General features: G+C 37.8%; 1 protein-coding gene across 1 annotated transcript; it reads right to left on the bottom strand.

Annotated features, from left to right (window-relative positions):
• Window positions 1-1,254: 1,254 nt before the first annotated feature.
• bin2b (bridging integrator 2b) lies at window positions 1,255-14,188 on the bottom strand. Its single transcript, XM_073870320.1, has 12 exons — window positions 13,784-14,188; window positions 13,222-13,302; window positions 12,225-12,279; window positions 6,491-6,577; window positions 6,301-6,404; window positions 5,919-6,026; window positions 5,750-5,835; window positions 4,660-4,735; window positions 3,338-3,420; window positions 2,365-2,983; window positions 2,188-2,283; window positions 1,255-2,006 (listed from the first exon to the last, which is right to left on the bottom strand). The coding sequence occupies exons 1-12, from the start codon at window positions 13,886-13,888 to the stop codon at window positions 1,893-1,895; spliced, it is 1,614 nt and encodes a 537-aa protein (XP_073726421.1). The 5' UTR covers window positions 13,889-14,188; the 3' UTR covers window positions 1,255-1,892.
• Between the last annotated feature and the right edge of the window lie 99 nt (window positions 14,189-14,287).

The raw sequence follows: 14,287 nt of genomic DNA, 5'->3' as shown, positions 1-14,287 counted from the left end.
AGAGAACAGCGGCCACTATAGGTACGGAAGAAAACAACTAATTTAGAGATCGATTTGATAAGACTAGAAAAAATAATAAAATATTTTATTAATGTTTTATTATTTTTCTAAAGGGTTCAGTAGATTAGCATACTTATAAAACTGTTTTATCACTGTCATTGTGTTTGTTTTCGGTTAACATATCTAGACTTTTATCTGCTACAGTTCACATTGATGCTGCTACATCGGCTATTTAATATTCATAATCACATTTACATTCTTGTACGTATATATTTCTCCTATATATTTATGTACATATATGTATTTTTTCCTAATTTATTGTTGTAAATTATTTATATTACCCATCTCTTAATGTTATTTTTCCAAATTTTTCATGAAAAAAATATTTCCGCTTTCTTTCTTTCTTATTTATTTATTTTATCGTGCTTATTATTTTATTGAATATTGTGAGAAAAGTGTTGAAAAAGCATTTATGTATAGTTATAAATGTGACAAAACTTAAAACTTTTCTTACCCAGATAAAATAATATATTTTTGGTTATATTTCTAACAAATCTGTCTAGTATGCTAAGTTCTAGTATATTTTTAATGAGTAGAAATTGTTGTGGTTGGGCTTAAAAAAAGACTTTAACCGGCGTTGACTATAAATAAAAAGTGACAAATGCCAGTCTATTAGCATTATTGGCATGAAACTGATTAAGAAGGGTATAAAAGTTGCCTAGAGATCTCCAAATCAAGGAAGATCTAGGGAAACTCCAAAACATGTACGGGATTTCCAAAGGGGGCGTGGTTTCTAGCTTTAAAATATACACACGCGCACCCTACACACGCCCCTTTATAGATACCGCCCACTTGTGGAGTTCACACCTGAAATATAAAATAACTGATTAACCGAACTGATTTGAAACTCCACTAGATGTCACCAACATACATACAACACAGTGTTTCTTAGAATGCGACTACAAAAATGGCCAAAAAATATATTGGTGAAAAATACATTTTTGTAAACATATTTCAGTACATATATTACTTGTATATTTTGAAATACATTTAAAATTATATTTGAAATATATATATTTTTTCCATAAATGGGATAAAGTTGTTTAGTTGCAGATGTACTAATGCTGGCAGATTTTAATTCAAATAATTTTTGTATGTCTAATAATTGCTGATACAGATGTAAGTGGCATACAAACACATTTTTCCCACGTCAACCACTAGATATGAAAACACAACGGAGTTCAGCACATGCCATATATTCAGCGGTCAACTTTATTCATGAAAAACACATATATTCTCTGATTGGTTCACATAAGAAATTGCTTCACAGTCATAACATGTCTATTCACAAATGTTTGGTCCTGTAGACATTTGGTAGTAAAAAGTTGGTAGTCACTTGATGAGCATAAATCTTTAACACTGTAATTTCGATGAGAAACAACATACACGACATTATACATTTAAGAAATGCATGGAAATGCTACTACTAGAATAGATACCAGTTCAACAAAACACCAGAAAATGCATTAATACTTATTTGTTTTGAAAACATTTAAATTTAAAATATATATTTTTTGTATAATATAGGCACTTTCATGCCCCGTTCCTCCTGATACAAAACGTTAAAGCACATTAAACAATGAAGATTCACATGCAACTATGCACAAACGCAATCATCAATATTAAGATCTATAAAAGACTGAAAATGAATTACAATAAGAAAATTGAAGTGTGTGCAACAGGAAGTTGTAAGGATACTGTAAGTCTACAAGGGGGCAGGCAGAGTTCATATTACAACATCCCAGGCACCCATATGAGCCAATTCAGGGACCTCTGGTTAATAAGATGTCATCCTGCGTTCCAGGTAGCAAGAGGCGACTTTATGACATGGGTTAGTCAGAAGTGATCTCCTGGATCATGGTCTCTTGAACAACGCCAGAGAGAAGCGTAAGGTCCTTGTACTGGATCCAGTCTTGCTCCCTCACACCCCAGACAGTGCCGTCCGGCTAAATACAAAAACAATGCTTATTTTTTTTGCTATAAAGTCAATTTAAGGGTATCACATTATAACATTTGGGTATCACAATGTGAGTTTGTTGACATGTAGGTGCGGCATCACTTAAATTCAACAGAATGTGAAATGTGTAACTGTAACCAATATTTGCATTTCCAAATAACATATCTTACCTTGTCTTCATCTTCAACATATACAAGGATCACATCTCCTTTTTCAAACTGCAGAAGCAAACCTTCATCCGAGTCCTGACTCTCAAGAGCCACAGCCTAATTAAAAAAAACAAATTTAATATAAAAATACAAATAATTAAATACTTCACACTGACCTTTCAATAAGAGACATTTTACCTTGTAGAGGAAGCCGGGAGGGTTTTCGTAGTCAGCCTTTTGTACCTTCACAACTTTCTTTTCACCCTCGCTTCCTCCCGAATTTTCTTTCTTGTCCCCCTCAGTGTTCTTGGACATGCTGGGTCGTCGAGGAGCAGGGACCGGAACAGATTTGTCTTCATCGGCCAATAAGATCTTAGACTCGCTGTTTGCATCTGTAGATGTGTCGTCTGGCACATGAGGATCTTCAGAAGATGCTGCAGATTTATTTTCGTCTTCTTCACCTTGCTCACTGGAAACCGAACTTTGAATCGAATGATCCTGGCCGTTTTCGTGCACTGTCTCATCAGTAGTAGTAATTGCTGCTTTTTCAGGTGCTTCCTCGGATCTGACCGCTTCTCCTTCAGAGCACAAAGATAGACGTTTTGGTGTGTCGCTGTCAAAGGAGTTCGACTCAGAGTCTGATATTTCAGATGCTGTGCTTCCCGTGCTTTTTGATGGAGTGTCCGAGCACGTGTCCGTGCGTGTGAGGGAGTCGGGCAAGCTGAGCTTGCTCGAGGCCGGATGATCGGAAGGAAAGGCAGTGTTACACGGGATGGGAGCAGAGATGGTCACAGATTTTCTCTTTTTAGATTTTGAGCTAGTTATAAGAGGGAGAAAAAGACAATGCCTTGTTTTTAGGAAAATAATGGCCCTAAAAAGTACTTGATTCAAATTAACCTGGATCTTTTCATAGAATTAACTTCTCATTTTTGCAAATTGGTCACACAGTGGTCCAAAAGTCTGTAAATAGTTCACACAGATGCCTGAGTAAACATTCATTTCCATTACGTCTGACAACCACAACGTGTCTGAATACCTTTTGTGTTACATTTTAAAACCAATCAAACCAAAACTCAACGTCGATTCAATGACATACATAAAAGTGTGGTGTAAGCGTCTAAGTATTTTTAGACCCGTGGTACATCTGCAGAAATATGAATGTTTTAATCACCTGCTAAGGGGTTTGGCGATGAAAGGTTTAGTGGAGTGTTGATTCTCAAGCTTCTTCATCATATCGTAAAGATCCCGATTCAGCTGAAACATGAATCTGAATTCCATCAGTCAGCTACATTCAACTCTTATCTACTAAATATTTGGGTGATTCTCACGAAACCATTGAAACACAACGGCACTAATGATTTTAGCTTTAAAATGTGTAATATAGTAACATTAAAAAGCATCAGAATTAACACAATACTGTGTTCTACCTTGCACAACGTGTGATTTTTTAACATAAGAATTTATAATTGGAAATTTTATCTCATTTTCTGCTGAAATTCTCATTACCGCAATGGATCCGGCTGTGTTTGAACATGCGTTTTGTTGTAATTTAATCAAATTAACACAAAAATATTATAATTAACAAAAAAAATATTTACTGAATATTCATGTATAATAATAATGAAGAAAAATTAGGAAAATGATGTGTCCATGCCTGATGTTCTCATCCTCCGCAACACTTTTTGAGAACAGTTTAAGCACACATACAGAATTTTAATAAAGTTTGATTTTGAGTGACCAAGCACATGGACCAGTTACTTCAAGATGGCTACCAGGTAAGATCATTTTTTACAGTTAATTTGAAATATTGTCTTGTCAGAATGCTTACACGACATTTTGATTATCATTACCGCAACAGATGCTTATTAAATGTTAATTTAATTAATAGAAGCATAATAATTTGATTTTAAATGCATGTGCAGAATCTCCAAATTATGCTCTTTCAGGTTTGTCATGTCATTTGAAAATATGTCAGTGTTGATGTTTTTTGACTGTTGCGGTAATGAGATTTTTTAGGACTAATTTTTAAAATTATGTTACAAAAAGTGTTAAATGATAAGTAAAAGTTTTTACATTAATGTTCCCATTTACTCCAGACTTTGTTTTTCAATGTCTGGTGGGAAAAAAGTAAATTTAAGCAATTTTTACATTTTCATGCTTGACATTTTTAAAACCAAGTTTTCGTGAGAATCAGCCATTTATCCTAGCCTCACTTACTAATACAAATACAGTAAGGTTCAATAACCCGAAAGTACACAGAACAGTGTTACACAAAAGGTAAGAAATCAAAAGCTATGTAGTTGGTAACTGACATTTCCCATTTGGGAGATTTTGCATAGTATGCATGCAGGTGGTTACAGACACACTACAGCGTTTCATTGTTAGCCTTGTTGTATGTACAAGTGCTCGAACATAAAGAAAACAATACACAATGCGCATACTGTACATTCACTGCCACCAAATTCACCCAAACAAACACAAAATCATTCTTACCACACTCATTTCCTTGTAAAAGACGTCCCGCAGGTTTGAGATGTTCTGGAACATTGTGACGTAACAGCTTATACGGCTAAAACAAAAAGAGTGTTACAATATTATCATTAAATAGCATAAAACATACCCGTATCCGTTTTCTACATGTACTATGACAACACCATGCTTTTTAGAAAACCATTATTGCAACGCTATCTCATTGCAATTCGTAAATATTTTTTAAATGCAGGGTTCCCACACCTTACTTAACTTCATATTCAAGGACCTTTCAAGGACTTTCCAGGTCCAATACCCTCAAATTCAAGGACTAAATGTGGGGACACATTTCAAGTGAGAGCAAGGTTACATTTTTAGATATATTGTTACAGTATTGTTACTTTTGAGGGAACTCGTGCTGCGTCACTGCGGTGACACTTTTGGGACGCCTCCAGGGGTAAGTGCGTCTGAATGTGAATATCAAATTCAACCAATGGTGAGGCTTAATGACAAAGACAGGGTGACGTGGGAGCCAGAAAGTCTGAATATTGCCAAGACGGCGTTACAGGGACGCAGGAAGTATTGCAAGGGAGACGCAGCGTCTCGTTCCCTTCTCAGGTAACAACAGTTACATACGTAACCGAGACGTTTTCATTTGTCAAACACAAATATGCAAAAAAGCATTTTGGTAAGAATCAACATTCGCATACAGAAGATATAAGCATTTAAAGTGAAGAGTTAAGCATGCGTGCTTAAAAAGTCTAGAATTTTTATGATATTATCCCACACTACACAGATAATACACATTTTTTTTTCCAGAAAACTTCTTGCATAAATCAGATTCAACCACGTTCAATGACCTGAATCTATGTATGTATATATTCAAAAACTTCCCAGGGCCTTGAATTTTCCCCCCAGATTCACAAACTTTCAAGGACCCGTGGGAACCCTGTTATCAGTATCTGTGCTTCCTGGGGTTCAAACCCATGACCTTTACATTACTAAAGGACGAAGTATAGTTTACGTAAAAACAGACTATACTGCAGACTTAACACAATGCTCTATCAACTAAGCTGCGGGAACACAGGAGTGTTTATCTCCATGTTGTACTAACCTTTGATAAAGAACAGGCAGTTCCTCTCTTAACTCATTGTTGATGTCTTCAAATACCTCCTGGGCTTTATTGAACTCCTCCTCTGCCTGAGAGAGCATCAGCATGAGTTAGTTGAACCACTATAACTATAAAAATGACGAGCTGTGTGAACAATCATATGTTATCAGACCTTTGCTACTTTGGCCTCGTCTTTCTTCTTGGCGTTCTGTAGGGCGTCCAGATGATGGCGAGCTGAATCATAATCCACCAGTTTCCTTCCTCGTTTTGCCACTCGTTCCTGCCAGACCACGATACGCTTAGACACTTTCGAAAGTTTCATAGGCATGCTCTCAAAACCATGCATGGGTTTCAAAGGAGACTCACCATACTGGTGTGCCATGCTAGTTTAACAAGTAGCTTTTTCAAAACCATGACAAGATGACAACACTAAGATACATTTTAGAATGGAGTACAGAATAAACAACTGCAGATTATATAACTCAGAAATGGTTCAAGATGCTCGGGATAAGGGAATGCAATTTCCTGTTTGTAATGGTTTGGGATGTACGAACTTTGACTTCTGGGAACTGTCCGGTGTAATTCTCCATTGTCCTAACAACTTGATCGCTCAGCTTTTCTTCATAGTCATTCCACAGAAGATCCTCATTATCTGTAACAACAAACCCAGATGCTGAATACCAGAAAATGAGAGAGATTATGACTAAAAAAAAACTTCAGTAAAAAGCCGTCTTACATCTGTAATGGAAGTAAGGTTTTCTATGCCGTGCCAGTCTGATTCATATATATCATTAAGTGTTTGGGACAGGCGTTTGGACGTCTCATGCATCACTGATAAACAAAGAGAGAAAAACAATACAGCATGGTCACTGTGTATTCTTTAGAAAACATTATGCAATTTGGCAGTAGTCCCAGTAGGCTAAATCTATATTCCCAGCATGTCATTACAAGCAAAAGAGGTGTGGCTGTATTAGGAGGAATAAATTATGAAATCATCCTGCGAGTATTCTGGAGAAAATTTATGAATCTGGACCAGATACAGAAACTAAATCTAACGTTTCTGGATCTGTAAAACCATCTGTAAAACAGATGCCGACTACACGGACAGCACATACAACTAAAACTGGTGACTTTCGTATTCACCAAAACTATGTAACTGGGTACAATGCCTGCCCTTTAAGAGGGTAGGCCGACTATTCTTGTAGACATTCACACAATAAGCATTTTCAGTTCCATTAAGAACACACATTCAGTTCCCGAAAACCTGAATAAGAGAAACACAACTAGTGCCACCTGTGTCATCTCATGATCATAACTCACTTTCACTTGGTAAACCATAGTCTCTAATTTTAGTGAATACAAATATCAGCTTTTCCAGCTTTAAATCTGAAAACTTGCATAGTACATTTTCTATACTTAAAATAGTTTAAAGCTTTCTTAAGATCTGAAACAAAGTACAATAAATGTGCATTATAACATTTTTATAAATTTTAATGGCTAATATTATGTTTATATTGAATAAGTGCAGGGTTCCCAGTCTATTTCAATTTTTCATGACTTTTCCCTGACTAAAAAAGCTAAATCTCTGACTTAAACATCGTAAAATTGGCACCGTTGCCTTAGTTAGCAGGTACAGGTGACTGCATTTGACTTAAGTTATTGCCAGTTGACGAGAGAGAAATAAATGAGTGCCGCAGGCATTTTTTGTGGGTATTTTTGTAGGTATTTTAGAACTTCCGGTTCCATTCTCCCCATATGATAAAACGTATCAGTACGAGGTGTTTTTACATTATGGCAGCTCAAACATGCATTTTAGTCTGGGACTAGAATAAGCCCTGTCCGGGAAATCGCCCCATAAAGATCTTGGGTTAACATACCCCAACTTGTGACTTTATAAAGCTTTAAAGTCTCTTAAAAAGGGCATTGGCTAACAAGTTGTTACCTGGGACTACTGACTTTTTGGCAAAGGAACCAGCACTCGTAAAAATAAAGATAGAATCTATAAAAAAATGGAATCGTCGATGCTGCCACGCCCCCATGTCACGTCCGGTCGGCTTGCCAAGCGGGAAAAAAACACGTGTTGAGTGCTGCAAATCAACCTCCTCTAACATAGCTACAGCCAGTTAAAAGATAGTATGGCAGATACAGGAGACACCATGCGAGCTGCTGTTTACATGGGAACAAAAAAAAACAGCAAGACTTATTGGAGTATAGTCTCACAATCTCGTCTGACGGTAATAAAAGCGCATTTTTAAGGTGCAAAGTACTGACAGAAATGGTCATCTGACAGTAGGTTTCGTTTTATCAGGTATGTGCGTGTACCATATTTTTTCCACTTGCAGCACGACTAACATGGCAGGGCATCTCCGGGTTCAAGGTCAGATATTATATTTTATAAAAGTTTAGTCTAAAAATGGTATAGCATTTTTTTGTGCTTTCAAAAAAATATGTAAAAATCGAGAATTGAATCGTGACTTTAGAATCGAAAATGTAATTGAACCGAGGATTTGGAGAATCGTGATGCCCCTAATAAAGAACATTTAAAATCCAAGAAACCTTTCCTTTTAAAAAACGCTCTTTGTGGTGAAAAAGGGGCTTGCTATTATAATAATAAAGTTGACCAAAAATGGTTCGTCTATGGCAGGGCTGTGAAAAACCATTTAGGCTGAGGGCCGGACCGTACAAAAATGTCCCCTTTATGAGGGCCAAACTTTATCATGCTGACATTAACTACAAACTAAAAGACCACTAGGCCACAGACTGACATTAGTAAAGAACTGAATTTACGTACTTGAATGAGTCACTTAATGAAGATAAATACAGTAATAAATAAAACCATTATCTTTTCTTTGCAAATAATCTTTGAACACAAATGAGTAGGCCTACAGTCAATGAGGAAAGAAAATGCTACAGACTGGTTTTGTTTTGCATTACCTAATAATAATATTTTTTTCTAAAACAGCTTAATTTAATGTTAATTCAATGTCTTAACATCTTTTACAGATTCTAAATGTGACGCGTGTTTCCAGAGCTGATGCTGCTAGATCGTTTTCATTTCCTGTCATAAGCTTATGTTTATTTATACCCACACGCGTCTCATAGTGACAATAATGATAAAAATACAGGACATCCCCTGACTTCACAAAAAAAAACTGCCTTTCTACATCTCCCTGTCACATTAATTTTTTGTTAATTTCGACACATTCAAGATCGAAAAACACATGATGAAAGAATAACATAAAATCTTCAGAAATTAATTGGCTAATACAAACTCGAACCAGACATGAACAGCTTGCTTTCATGGACAACTTTTCTCCTTTTTGCCTTTTTCTGACTGACTGGTGGCCACTAGCAAGCTAACACGTTTTTTTTTAATAATAAGAAACAGCGATGCTGCTGAAAGCGTTTGTATGGCCATGAATGCTGGAATCCTGACAGTGTGAGTGAGCCAATATCAAAATACTTAAATAATTGCATGGGTGGGATGGAAATGCACAGCATGCTTTCTATCAGAAAATGAGTCACCAGTGTGTGTGCAGAAACATCCTGTTATTATACAAATCCATCATTTCTACTTTGTGTAATCTCCTTTAAACCGCAACAGTCACACAAAACAGGCTGTGGGGGATCCCCTAGCAATGTGATGTCACATTGATTACGCCCCAACCATAACCACTCACAGACTCTGCTTTATGAGCGCGTAGTTCAACCTTCTGCCAGAGACACATGTTTTGATGTAGTCCAAAGTACAAGTGCTCTACCCCTTACTTTGCATACAGGGAGGGGAACAGAAACTTTCTTTGCATTTAAAGAGACACACACAAAAATAGCATGTTTTTCATTGCAGACACAAATGGCCATGTTCGACATCGCATATTGAAATATCTGTGGTGTATTTTTAGACACATTCTGAGGATACAACAGTATTTAATATTGCTGAAAACACATAGGTTAGGGGCCCTTTAAAGGGACACTCCACTTTTTTGAAAATATGCCCATTTTCCATCTCCCCTAAAGTTAAACATTTGATTTAGCATGGCTGCAGCAGGCATAGTGATATTACGCAGTGCCCGAAAATAGTCCCCTTGGTTACTTTCAATAGCAGGGAGCTACTTTCAGTGCTGCGTAATGCCATTGCGCCTGCTGCAGTCAAGTTACAGCAGCAAAGTCCTTAATTATTACACCCGAATGAGAGTATAGTTCCTAGCCATATCTGCCTAGAAAATCACAACTTTTAATTTTCTGTCGGTCTTAATACACAATGTAACTACAGAAGAGTCGAGTTTTAAATAGGAAAAGCATCGAAACTCTTTGGTTATTTTTGAGCGCAATGCTAATGGTCTAATCAGATTTAATGGATTGTGCTAAGCTATGCTAAAAGTGCTACCGCCAGACCTGGAGATCAGCTGAATGGATTCCAAAACGGTAAAAATCAAATGTTTAACTCTAGGGGAGCTGGAAAATGGGCATATTTTTAAAAAAGTGGTGTCCATTTAATGCACAAAATCCATGATTTTTCCTGACTTGGACGAAAAAATATAAAATTCAATGTTTCAATGTCTGGAATAGACCTTTTTAAATTCCATGACCTGTGGGAACCCTGCTAATTTTTATTGAATAAGCATATCTCTCCACTTTTTAACACATACAAGCAATTCAGGAGAACCGAACTTTTTGACTCCACTAACTGCCTCAAGCAAAACTCTTGGACGTCTTAGAGAGTCTATGCTGCGAACTATTGCATATTCTTGAGAACTTCAAATGTTTAGTTGATCATGATAACTGCTCATTATTATCCACGTGAACACGACTGATTCTCTTCCTCAATGGAACGTCAGAGCTTTGTTTTCCAGGGACCGAAACTAAGCGCGACACTCACGTCTCCTGGAAATCCGATTTATTTCAACCAATCAAAAGATGACTTTAGACATTCTCACAGGGTTTCCAGAAAAGTGTACGAAAAACATCAGACGTTCAGCCAACAGTTTGTGGGCGTGACGTCTGAGGCTGAGACTAGTCTGAATGCAGCATTACTGTGGGTTCACACCAGCCGCGTTTGAGGTGTCATAAAATTGGCGTCTACCGCGTCTAGTTTGCCACTCTGAACATTTTGAGTTTACTCGCTGCATTCGCGCATGAAAGCCGCGCATGGAAATTCTAGTCATTGAGGCACTCACGCGTCATGGGAGGGGCTTTTGCGCCTCTGCTCGCTTCCTTTAATCACCTCACTACTAGAGCAAGTTCATGATTTGGTTAACGTGGCCCGTGAATAAGGTGGAATTTTTCAACTTGACGTCAAGACGCACGTGCAACGCGCATTCAATACGCCTTATTCGCTGCCGCGAGAGCTCCAGCCCACACGCTGTTAACGCGTCATGTCGCATGGACTTAAAGGAATAGTTTTGTCTAGCGTCACGTTTCGGACTCAATATTAACAAGTCATGTTATTGAAATAACCTTAACTAATCGAACTGTTGATAAACAACATTACTCACTCTATAGAACATCTGTTGTGCGTGCACGTAAGAGCTGGAGCGCGCAATGCGACGCTTCGATAGCATCTGTTTGAAGCTTAGCTCCACTTTCATTAACACATTGTACAAGCAATTTAGGAGAACCGAACTTAGAAGTGACCTCAAGCACATCAACGTTTTTGGACGTCTATTTAAGACGAGTAGTTATACGAACTTTGCATAGTTTTTGAGAATGGTACAATGTTTAGCTGATCATGATAACGTAGTGCTCATTATCTATCCAGCGGATTTAAAAGAGGAACTATATTTTATGGCGTCAATTGAACGTCAGAGCTTTGTTTTCCAGGGAGTACATCGAAACTAATCGCCTGACAGTCGCGTCTCCTGGAAATCCGATTCTCACTCTCATAATGGGAAAGGGAGGGTGTTACTGCGCACGAGTCGAAGTACTCCAGAAAAGTGCTATTACGCCATAAACATATACGTTCAGCCAACAGTCTTTTAAATCCGTCTTAGAAAAGGCTGAGACTACGTTTTATTTTGTACCACCAAACTTGCTCGTATCACACTAGCTCGTCGTTAAATGAGGCGTCAAAAACGTCTGATCGCGTCTAGTTTGGTCACTTCTAACATTTATCTCCAAATGGTACAATTGAATGAATGGGGCTAAGCATGAAATGCTAGTCATTGAGACACTCACGCGTCGCAGGCTTTTGCGACTCCAGCTCGCTTACCTGCACGCACTACAGATGATAGCAGGGATGTATCAACAATGATCTTAGTTAACGTGGCGCAAATAAGGTGGAACATATTTTAAACGCCTTATTCGCGCCGCAAAATGAGCTCCAGACACGCGTTAACGCGTCTTCACATTGACTTAACATTGAAATCACTCGCCCTTGACGCCTCTACCGCAGCTGGTGTGAACGCAGCATAAGACATGCATTTTAACATTTTTATATATTTGAATGGCAATAACATGTCTGTTTATATTAAATTAATACCTTTAACTGCATTGAAGTAGGACTTCACATCCTTATAGAGCCTGACTCCATCAGTCTGGGTAGAAAAACAGAAAAGTGTTACATTTTGTCTGAAAGCAAAATGTTTATCAAGACCACTGTTTCCTTGAAAAGCGCATTGTTTGTTTTAAAAATGTTATCTGTAGACTCAAGGGCATTTTGAAACGTGTTAAAGATTTTCTTTCGTTTTACTTTGCTGTCATTTTATGGGAACTAGGAAACTTCCAGTACAGATGTTCTTAAAAATAGAAATGTGTAGACGACAAGGAGAAGTGGTTTTTTATGTAAGAATTGAAAATGTAAGGGTTTTACTAATGCAGGGGTTTCATGGGGAAACCAGTATGAGTGGACCATAGACCTCTATAAAGCATGTAGATGTTTCTTACAAAAAAATAGAAAAAGTATGAAATGTATATTTGACACAAATGTAAGTGCAGCAATCATCCAGGATACAGCAAATTATGTCATAACAGATAATAAGCATGATTGAATGGTTTTGTGTTAGCATGTTGTGATATGTCAATACAAATTTAGTTGTTTGTTTATGTTATCACACACAGTATCATTTTTTTACGGTGTTGACAATAAAATGAAACTTTTACAGTAGACAGTTTGACTGAGAGTCTGGATGGGGGTCAATGGACAGAAAAGGTCGACATCTCCAGCTATAACAATAGAATGTACTGATTTGAAGAAAGAGATAAAGAAAGAATAGAAAAGAGAGGGAAGAGAGCAAAAATCACGCGAGTCACATTTAAACACTTTTTTAAGGTGGAGTTTCCTGTTATACTGCAGGTCCAATGATTTTATCAGTGTTTATACAATACAACCTAATACACTCCCTTTAAATAACAACAGGGTCCTATAACCTAGACGTTTGACATATAGTTGACTGTGACCTTATGCATGAAATCTGCTGTAAACAATACAACTATGCATGCTCTCATATATGATGATGCTGTCAACAAAGGACAGATACCTGTTGTCTGTTCAGGTTGGCACAGCACTCCGCAAACTGCTCATCTCTCGTCTCCATTGTTTTCCCTAACTTTTGCATGACCTGAGGCAAACACACACACAAATTGGTCAGATGGTCAGACATGATATCTCACATAGGATCAGTAGCTGTAGGCCTATCTCATAGAGGATCAATGCATGGCCTGGTAATATGACTCAACAGGTGGTTTTACACTTGTCACGATGAGGAAAGTTAGGGAAGCTCATAGGAAGTGCATGCATGTAGCAACCACTGCATTTCTACTAATAAAAACCCATAATGGAGGATTTGTACGATAAAAAACAGCACTGAAGTGTAAACACTAACATGAGAGTGAGATGAGAGGATAGGGAGGAAGTTATCGAGGGCAGGAAGTGACACTATATGCTCTCATAACTGTATTTGAAAAACTTTCTCTCAACAAACAAACCTGACAAAACTACAGCAAAAACATTTTAGCTTTATGGCTGTTAACATGCTGAAGCAACAATATTTACACACAAAAGCAGGAAAGCATCCAGCTGAAATTTACCGCCACACCTACCTTCTCCTGAGCTCGATTCATTGATTTCTGAAAGCGTTTGGCTAGGATGCCAGCACCCGCGCCAATGTTACCCCCAATGTTGGCACTCATTTTCCCCTCTGCCATCTTCACTGTGATTAGGTGGCACGCGAGCTCCTGCTCTTGTCTCAACGCTTCCTTCTATAAACTGACGGCTCGTGGGCGGAGTGAGAAGAAGATAGAGGGGTGCGCGGATGCGTGGCACGTTAATTTCCACTTCGTTAAAGTGAATGTGGTTAAAGTTTGTTTCGCAAACACTTAAAGGACTCGGCTTCAAGGCGGTACGCGGACTGATCGAGCAACATTCCCGTATCGTGTCCGAACGCGTTTGGGTTTCAGCTGACAGTGATGTATCGACCTGTGACGACATCAACAAGAATTCAACTCGTGGCGCAGCGTGCTTAACTTTGGAAAACTATGAGTAGATTTATAATTGATAATTTTGTTTTAAAAAATGCTTTATTTAGTTTTTATATCCCCACAGAC

Source organism: Misgurnus anguillicaudatus, chromosome 8, assembly GCF_027580225.2.
Source record: "Misgurnus anguillicaudatus chromosome 8, ASM2758022v2, whole genome shotgun sequence".
NCBI classification, from domain to species: domain Eukaryota; kingdom Metazoa; phylum Chordata; class Actinopteri; order Cypriniformes; family Cobitidae; genus Misgurnus; species Misgurnus anguillicaudatus.
Note: the sequence above shows the minus strand (reverse complement) of the source record. Positions and strands in the feature narration are given on the sequence as shown.

Coding starts and splice junctions, on each gene's coding strand:
- bin2b (XM_073870320.1), bottom strand. CDS start 13,888: ATGGCAGAGGGGAAAATGAGTGCCAACATTGGGGGTAACATTGGCGCG. Junction 6,578..12,224: donor CTACTTCAATGCAGTTAAAG/GTATTAATTTAA, acceptor TTTGTTTATCAG/TGATGCATGAGACGTCCAAA. Junction 2,984..3,337: donor ATCGCCAAACCCCTTAGCAG/GTGATTAAAACA, acceptor TCTTATAACTAG/CTCAAAATCTAAAAAGAGAA.